At 39.1% G+C, this 9,885-nt stretch overlaps 1 protein-coding gene across 11 annotated transcripts in view; it reads right to left on the bottom strand.

Moving 5' to 3' along the window:
- Positions 1-1,065: 1,065 nt before the first annotated feature.
- Positions 1,066-9,885, bottom strand: part of LOC122062810 (BTB/POZ domain-containing protein FBL11) — a 61,494-nt gene continuing 52,674 nt past the window's right edge. For 8 of the 11 annotated variants that reach the window (XM_042626449.1, XM_042626447.1, XM_042626448.1 and 5 more), the window contains 3 exons: positions 9,347-9,391; positions 9,200-9,268; positions 1,672-2,092 (listed from right to left, as the gene is read on the bottom strand). In XM_042626449.1, coding sequence (XP_042482383.1) covers positions 1,919-2,092; positions 9,200-9,268; positions 9,347-9,391 — 288 coding nt within the window. In that variant the 3' untranslated portion in view covers positions 1,672-1,918. Of the gene's footprint in view, positions 1,178-1,670; positions 2,093-9,199; positions 9,269-9,346; positions 9,392-9,885 lie in introns of those variants that run through there. The other 3 variants (XR_006135102.1, XR_006135103.1, XR_006135101.1) reach the window with 3 other exon arrangements.

Below are 9,885 nucleotides of genomic sequence, written 5' to 3'. Positions count from 1 at the left end.
TATGCGTAAGTCCTATTCTGGCCTTCTAAAGATGTGAGGATGATAAAGAGAAGCTAAATCCAAGCCCTGAGAGCACAGGACAACCATTGAAATACGCTACCCTCAACCCTGACACAATGTGTAGACTGCAATTTGTGGTGTGGTTCCCGTTCATTTTTGCTACAAGGTAGCAGATTCTTCTATTTTCTATGCCGATATTCAAGTACTCTTTGACAATAATTATCTGTTTGTCAAAGAAGCACCATGTAGAAGCAAGAGACACTGTAGAGATTCTACTACAAAGTGGGCAATTGGGCAAGGAGATTGAAGATTCTCTTCCTGGATAGGCAGCAAAAGGATCTCTGATTTGGCTGGGGTGAGGTGAGAAGGGAGGCAGTGTGATAGGATTCTTTTGTTCAAACTGACATGTCCATGCCATCATCCATCCACCCATCTCCAAAGTTTCAGCTGTAATTCATTTTGAAGTGGCCCATAAAGTTTTGAAAAACATTTGGAGAGCCAGCTCTGGACAAATTGGTTTAACAACTGAACTTGAGATGGGGCTCAAAAGTTGTCACATTGGCTTAAAAAAAACAGACAGTATATACTCAACAAGAGTATCCTTATTCAAAAACATATTCTGTAAATCAAGATTTTCTACATGTTACATCTCAGATTTCTATTGCCAATGCTTATATCAAGAATATTAGGTTGAAATAAATCTTATCTTTCTAGTTTCTAGAGGGAAACAAAAGCTTAACTAATCCAGTACAATGTAAATCATATTCAGTAAGATTTCTTAAAATTTAGAATATGTATTAGCAGAACTTAATAAATGTTTTACTTTAACACACACTTTTACACACACATACGCACACGTGTAATATTCCCCAAATTAACCACCATGGACATTTAATAGAAAGCATCACCACACAAAGAGCATAAAAATTATTTGAATAAAAAAGCATTGCACCAGGAAGAATACTTGCCTTGGATATAAGGGAATTATGGCCAATCCCAACAGAAGGTGCAATCCAGTATAGCTGCAAGCTTGAATGCAGCATTATCATGTCCATCTTGTTTTAGCAGTATTTACAGCTGAAGCCACCTCACAGATTCTGCTCCTTGAAACCAATTCATGTCAGGTGCAGTCAGCAATACAAGCCATTCATGATTTGATCACTTCGATGCAGTAGAACTGTGGCACAATCAGTTAGGCCAATTAACTACTTTTAAATTATTAGAATAACTTCTCCAACACAATCTGGAAGAAGGCCCTCAACTCCATTTGGCCCAACCCGAGACCCACTTGCCCTTCTCCAGGGAATGGATATGGATTGATATGACTTTTGGCGGCACTACATTGTGTCACACTATAGGGAAGCTTACATTTGAAGCAACTATCAACCACATTTGGATGGAGCGAAACCTCAAAAGATGGACTTCCAACTCTCGTTCCTTTGAAAGGATTTGGAAAGCCATCTACTTTGAGGTAAGTTCCAAACTTGGCACTCTCAAGCCCAAACCTATCAGAGACACCCTAAGGAACAGGCACATTGATGCCTTATGGAGACTTCCTCCCTCCACCATATCCCCTCCTTCAAAAAAAAAAAATTATTAGAATAAAAAGCATTGCACAAGAGCATATAAATTGTTAAAATAAAAAGCATTGCACCAGAAAGTATACTTGCCTAGGATAGAAGGGACTTATGGCCAATCCCAACAGAAGGTGCAATACAGTTTAGCTGCAAGATTGAACACAGGATTATCATGTCCAGCTTGTTTTAGCAGTATTTACAGCTGAAGCCACCTCACAGATTCTGCTCCTTGAAACCATTCATTATTTGATCACTTCTATAAAGTACAAACGCGGCGCAATCAATTAAGCCAATCACCTAAATGTTCTGGTAAATGAAAGTCCATACTGCACTGTTCTCCATTACACTCTTTCCTTCACCACTGTCGTTCTGAGTTCTTTACTGTTCCACTCCAAAATTATGGTCTCCTTATGAAGTGGTCTTCTACAGTCATCCAGTTTTTGGAGATTGAACGGACATCTCCATTGCTTACATCTTGCTATTTTAATGATACTCAAGGAGAACCTATCAGCACACTGAGGCACAATAGCAGATATAACACTGTTAGCATCATTAATCATATAAGGAGCACCAAGAGGCAGGAATTGCAATTGGTAACCCACATTTGAGTATTCTACTACTTATTTCCTTTTTTATTTTTTTATTTTTTTACTCTATTCATCGAATTCATATTTGGCAGAATATGAATCCTATATTTCAAATCTGGATATTAGAATCATTTAACAATATTATTGAATTTTTTATGGACTCTGATAGGCCACCAGAGTACTGCCAATAGATCTTTGTTACCGCAGCTTAAGGCCAGCCTTACAATCAAAGCCCCTGCCAATTCCTACTGTGTCTCTATCATCACGTCCAAGGCTTATTCCAGATAAACACAGATACCAGATTCTGTTGAGATTCCTAAGCTATTGCATATAGCTTTAAGCAGCCTAGGAATCATCTATAAATCCTCACTTAATTTTAAAGATTTCTTTTGTTAGTACTCAGTTGATAAATCTAATAAAACTGAATATTCAACCAGAATTTCAGGCTAATCAGGCAGTTGGTCTGAGACTTATCTAAATTCGCCCAATTACTATCAATTCTGTCTTGTTCCTGTCCTATTGATTCTACATCAATCCTGATATAATTTTGTTAACAGTATGAATAGGGAGAATGCTTGTGTGTCTTTAACTGATCACAAAAGTCCTCTATTTATAATAAAGAATCATGATAGAGTTATGATAAGAGTACAAAACAGAAAACATAAGGTAATTACAAGGATACTCCCCATCCAGCCACCCCACTCTAAATAGGGTCGATGGAAAGGGAAAGCCCCAGTGCCCCTGCAGAACACTTATTCCTATTCTAACACTCCCCCTCAAGTTGGTACATAGATGTCACACATACCCAATTTGACTACACTAGGATGAAACAACTCTTCAACCAGCCCTTTAGTGAACACATAAACTAGTTGATCACAAGACTTCACAAAAGGAGCACAAATCAAACCATCATCCAACTTCTATTTGATGAAGTGTTTGTCAATCTCCACATGTATGGTTTGGTCATGCTGTACTGGATTATGAGCTATACAGATAGAAGCCTTGTTATTAAAATAAAGCATCATTAGAAGATGAACATGTACTCCAATATCATCCAAAAGTGTATGCAACCATAGTAACTCACAAATCCCTTGTGCCATGGCATAAAATTCTGCTTCAAATATGGACTTTCTGTTAGGTGAACCAGCCCAATCAGCATCTGTATAAGCTTCAACTCAGAGGCGATCATGAGGAGATAAGAGGATCACTTTTCCTGGAGCTGACTTCAAGTATCGCAAGATAAGCACAACTTTTTCCATATGAGAAGAATAGGGATCATGCATAAACTAACTGACCAAACTCACAACCACAGCAATATCAGGTCGTGTATGAGAGAAATATCCGTTTCCCTACCAACCATTGGTAGCAGTTTTTCTCAACTAATTCACCCTCCTCTTCTTTGAGACGGGTACTAGCTTTTATAGGAGTATCAGAAGGATGACATCCCAACATACCTGTCTCAGGGAGCAGATCAAGGATGTACTTCCTTTGAGAGAGAAAGATGCCTTTTGAAGACATAGCAACTTCAATCCCAAGAAAGTACCTTAACTTTCCAAGATCCTTCATCTCAAATTATCTGTCCAGAAAACCATTGAGATGATCAATCTCAGTACCGTCATTTCCTGTTACCACGATGTCATCCACATAGATAATGAGTATAGTAACTTTTTCACCAGACCTCTTTATGAACAATGTGAGGTCAGCATTACTTTCCTTATAACCCACTTACCCACATGTCATAGCCTTGTGAAATCTTCCAAATCATGTTTTAGGTGACTGCTTCAAACCATATAGAGCACGCTTTAACTTATAGACATTGCCTTGAGTTCTTGTGCTAGAGAAACTTGGTGAATTTCCATATAAACTTCCTCATCGAGCTCTCTGTGGAGGAAAGCATTCATTACATCAAGTTGTTGGAGTTCCCATCCTAGGTTAATAGCACATGAATGTAACATTCGCACAAGGGTCAACTTGGCAACTAGTGCAAACGTCCCTAGGTTGTTAATTCTATAAGTCTGAGTGAACCCTTTAGCCACAAGCCTTGCCTTATATCTGTCAACAGAACCGTCGATCTTTTGTTTTACCACAAACACCCACTTACAGCCAACATGTCTCTTCCCAGGTAGAAGAGTCACAAGTTCCCATGTAGCATTCATTTTTAAGGAATCTATTTCTTCCTCCATTGCGCTCTTCCATTTTTTTCTACAAAAGCTTCTGCCAATTTTTAGGGGCACAAGTAGATGAAAGGGAAGACACAAAAGCACAATAGGAGGGAGAAAGAGATCATATGAAACATGAGATATAGAGTGTTGAGTACAGGTCTTAGTGCCTTTTCTGAGGCGAATAGGTTGTTCAGAAGGAGAAATTAGACCTGAAGTATGAGGCTCAGTCGGTTCTGGATCAAGGTCTTTCCGGCTCACGTCAACGCTTAAGGAGCAATCAAACTACTGCGGTAACACGCCACGCTAGCAGCAATCAAACAACTATGCATGCTAATGCGCCTCATGCAACCAAACAACGGCTGAGCTAGTTGATCGTAGAGCACCATTGCTTTGAATCTGTTAGGGGGCTGGTGAAGGGATATGTAAAGGTGTTGTAGTAGTGGTGATGGTCAGAAGTTGTTTATTTCTGGTATATCCCCTATGACAAACTTGAAGAGTGGAGTCTCCAATTTGTCTATGGAATTCACCAATGGTTCTCTGAACTGGAGTCATCTCCCCTTGAGTCGGAACAATAGGTTCTGTCCCCTCACTGTCTTATGGAGCATGAGGATCTTGAGGTGAATATGATGGGTATACTGGTGAAGCAAACAGATTTAGAGTTATCTCTGCTTCACTAGTAATACCAGACTCCCCCTGAAGACGTGACGATTATTAGTAACCAACAGATTCATGAAACACAACATCCATTGTTACCATAGTACGTCGTAGGAGGATGTTAACACCTGTATCATTTCTGTGCAGGAGAGTAACCCAGAAAGATACACATAGTACTTCGAGGTTCCAATTTTCCCGGTGAATGATGATCCCTAGCATAACAGGTATGCCCAAAAGTTTTTGGAGGAGCCAGGAAGGATGTAGTCCCTTAAAGAACCTCAACAGGACTTCGAGAGTTGAGGACACGAGTCGGCATGTGATTGATTAGGTAAGATGCTGTGAGGATAGCATCACTCCAATACTGAGATGGAACCTGTTTACCAAACATCATGGCTCGAGCAATATCCAACAAGTGCCTTCAACCACCCCATTCTGAGCAGGAGTATCAAACACAACTTATCTGATGACGAATCCCATGATCAACTAGGTATTTTTTAAACTGACCCTCCACGTACTCTTTTCCATTATCACTAAAAAGAATTTTCAGAGTTGCATTGAACTGAGAATGAACCATTTTATGGAACCACTGAAAACAATATAACACTTCGCTTTTGTGCTGCATCATGTAAATCCAAGTAGTTCTAGAGTGACATTTAATAAAGGACACAAACTATCCTTTTCCAGAAATAGATGTCCGATGACACAGACCTTATACATCAGAGTGAACCAAATGAAAAATAGAAGAGCTTCTTCTATTTAAAGGTAAATAACTGGAATAAGTCTGTTTAGCTAGAGTAAAGGCCTCACAAAAGAATTCATCCCTAGTATATGATTTAATTAAATACGGAAATAAAAGAGATAAGGTCCCAATTGGTGAGTGTCCCAAACGAAAGTGTCATTGATTCAATTCAGAAGAAGCAGAGCGTAGCTGATTTGGAGTAGTTGATGTTGCAGCCATAGAGAGACAACCATCATCAAGCAAATAAAGACCACCCTGCACCTTACCACATCCAATCATCTTCCCCCATTACAAGATCCTGAAAAATGTGTTGGGAAGGAAAAAATGTTACTTTACAATTTAGGTCCTTAGTAAGACTACTAATGGATAGAAAATTAGTAGTAAAATTTGGGATATGTAAAATTGAATATGGAGGTATAGAAGAACACTTAATAAAACCCTTTCAAGAGACAGATGATAGGGTGCCATCTATTACCCTAACTTTATCTCTACCTGAGGTGGGTGAATACTGGTGAAATAAACTGGAGGAACCGGTCATATGATCAGTGGCACCAGAGTCAATGATCCAGGGAGTGGAGACGACTGATGCACAATGACCACCGAATAAAATACCTAAGTGAGAAAATTTAGAACCTAAGGGGACTAAATTGGCAGGAGTTGAAGAATTGGAAGCCTCGAGCATACGTTGAAAGCTTGGAGTCCCTCCTGGGAGACTCCTATATCAGTTGCAGATGAAGTATCCATAGTCTCAGCCTAACGGGCTTTAGTTTTGAATCAACCTGAGCATGCTTCGCCTCAAAATCAGCAGGTTTTCCATGGAGCTTCCAACTGTTATCCTTGGTATGGTATGGCCTATGGCAGTGTTCACATTGAACAATCTCCTTGGTAGTATCACTAGTTCGATTTTCTCACTCATAGGCAGTAGTGGATCCAGTCTATAGGGCTAATTTTTTCAGTAGTGGAAGTATGTAGCATAGAGTTACGAAGATATTCCTCTATATAAACCAGGGCCAAGGACTGTTCCAGAGTAGAAAAGGGAGATTTGCTAAGCACTTGAACACAAATTTGATCATATTTGACATTTAAACCAGCCAAGAAATCATACAACCTAACTTTATCCACATGTTTTGTGTAAGCTATACAATCATCAATAGTAGTGGGATGATAATCTGCAAAGTGATCTAGTTCATACCACAGGGCCCGAAGTTCAACATAATATTTGGACATAGAGAGTTCCTGCTAGGTAGTAGTATGAACTTTTTGCTAAGATCAAATATTTGAGCATCATTCCCCAGTTGCCCATAGGTTTCCTTAGCAGCAGTCCAACTCTGAGAAGCAATATCTAACAGAAAAAATCCTCTAGAAAAACAGATTGATAAATAGAACCAATCAAGTAAGCCGTATCCAAAGAGACATTAATGACCCATTTATTCTGAGGGGTACCCTTAGCAGAGGGTTTCTTCAATTTCCTTGTAATATGTCTAGTGAGACCTCTACCAGCAATGGAAAGATAGGTAGATCTAGATCAAAAGAGGTAATTAGTTCCCTCCAATTTCACAGAGCTAGTCCCAAAAGTCAAATAGTCATAGCGACTTTGTCCATCAGATCTAGATGTTACAGTAGCTACTTCAGACATGATTGACTCAGAAAAAATCGACAATGAGTGAGAGAAATACCAGATATTCAAAATCAGCCGTAAAAAAAGGTTCAAACTTGGATCAAATTGTCCAGTAGGAGGAGTGAGCCACTCCAAATTATATCTGATTTTGATGAAGAATTGTTGAGATAGGAAAATTAGGGTTTGGGGGGAAAACCCTAATTATCATAAAAGAGGGGAGATTTGATACAAAGACTTGGCAGATGGGGCCACGAGGCTGGTCGATCTCCTCTTCAATGGTGATGATGATCTCCTAAAAAATCATCCCATTTTGAGGAGGAATTCCCTAAAATCAATTTAGGCAGGGTTTTGGAAGAAAACCCTAAGTTGGAAAAAATAATTAAGTTAATCTTCAGTCTTGCTAGTAGTGATTAGTCCTTCAAGGTTGCTGAACTTGATCTTCAAGAGGTAGAGGTGTATTCTGTAAAGAGGAAGAAACCACACTCCCTAAAAAAGAAGAATAAAAAATCGCATAGTGTGAAGAACCCTAGTTTTTTTGCAAGGTTTTTGGGTTCTAGTTCATGAGGTAGGGTATAGGACAGCCACTAGATTCGTAGGAATCACCTCATCAGTGCTGTCCTATAGGAAGTGAAGGGGGCAAAGGTAGGAGAAGATTGAGGCTAACAAAGGTGAAGGAAGGCAAGGATGGAGGCTTGCAATTCTTGAAGATGAGAAGAGGGAGGGCTGGAAACTGGAAACTGGAAACTAAGATAAGAAATTAGGCTCTGATACCATGTTAACAGTATGAAGAGGGAGAATGCTTGTGTGTCTTTAACAGATCACACAAGTCCTCTTATATTATAGAATCATGATAGAGTCATGATAGAGTACCAAAAAAAAAAAAAAAAAAAAAAAAATCATAAAGTAATTACAAGAATACTCCCCCATCTAGCCGCCCCACTCTGTTGGTGGAGGGGGGAAAGCCCCAATGTGCCCCTGCGGCACAATTATTCCTATTCTAACAAAATTGTAGTTCTTGTTTCTAGTTTATGATTGGTGGGATAATGTTATGGTTGCTGTTGTTCTTGTTTCTAATTTCTTTCTATAACCCTAAACTGCATTGGCTTGTATCCCTGCATTTCAATATTTGCATATATAATGAAAGGATTGTTTGCCAATCTTGTCTCCAACAAGGATAATTCATGGACAGAAATGTAAACAGTGGAATTAGATCTACATTGTACGTGGAGAAGAAGAAAAAAAAATACAGTTTTAACCCTTTGACTTCTGTAAGTCATAAAGCAAGGGCAGATTCCCTCAATGATTACGTATTGACAAATGAGTAATATGGTCTTTCCAATGTGTTGGTCTTCTACCTCTTCATGATATTTAAACGATATGGGAGAAAGGAATCTAGAGAAATAATGACTAATGAGGCATCACTGAACCATTAGGACACAAGAAATTTAAGAAAAAATTCACAGAACAGAAAAAAAGGAAGTAGGGAACAATGGGGGTTCCAGATGAAGCTGCCACTGTTTAGAAGATGTTGGAATCCCTGCTCCTTCGGATCTCCAACACTACATAATCTGACAAGTGGTCAGAACCCGGAGAGGCATCCACAATGTAGACCCAAGGAGAATCTTCCAGAACAGGTCTTCCACTCCCCCCTCACCAGCATTGTCAATCAGATAGTTTGGGAGAATACACAATGTAAAATTTCAGTGGTCACTGCCACCGCATAATGTGATTCTTGACCAAAGAGATCCCTTAAATGTTTCCCAGTGATGGTTTGGAAAAAGCAAGGCCACTAGTGACAATTAGAATTGCTCATATGGTATATAAACTTCAAAACAAAAGGTTTAAGGCCTTTTATAACTTACGCTAGGACTATCAAAGCCACCTTCATTTGCGTCACACAGATCCAGAGATAATTTCCGAAGCATGGGAAGCTGCACCATGGAAAAATAGATTGATTGGGGATGTCCAAGTTAACTTTCCTGTTCAAAGACATACATCTACAAATTTACCTTCGAAGCAGCATCAACAACGAAGCTCCTTTGGATTCCACAACCCTGTATTGTGATAGAAAGAATTCATAAAACTTATCAACCCCCCGCCAAAAAAAAAAAAAAGGAAAAGAAAAATTATCTACACACTAAACAGTAAACAGTGTGAGGGTGAGCATGTACAAAAGTACTTAAAAGAGTGTTCACATTTCTTCACATGCTGATGTATGGAGTTGTAAGATTAGATTAACTTAGTTACACAAAATAGTTAGTTTCATCAAGAGAAAAGTCTAACCTCTTGTTTGAAGGGCACTAAATGGTATAGAAGAGCCTATTGGAAAGTTCAAATGAAGCCCAGAGATCAAAAGGTCCAGGACAGTGAGCTTAAACACTGACTTGGACTAGTCTATCCATCTCTATTTGACATTAGTGAAAGGGTTGTCATAGTAGGGGACTACGAGTGCACCAGAGGATGGAATTTTATTCTTTGTTGGCCTAAAAGCGACAAGTGACAGACATGAAATCTAGAACCTGATAACTTTACAGCACCCCCAACCTCT

The sequence above is a fragment of the Macadamia integrifolia genome, unplaced genomic scaffold, assembly GCF_013358625.1.
Source record: "Macadamia integrifolia cultivar HAES 741 unplaced genomic scaffold, SCU_Mint_v3 scaffold1125, whole genome shotgun sequence".
Lineage (NCBI taxonomy): Eukaryota > Viridiplantae > Streptophyta > Magnoliopsida > Proteales > Proteaceae > Macadamia > Macadamia integrifolia.
Note: the sequence above shows the minus strand (reverse complement) of the source record. Positions and strands in the feature narration are given on the sequence as shown.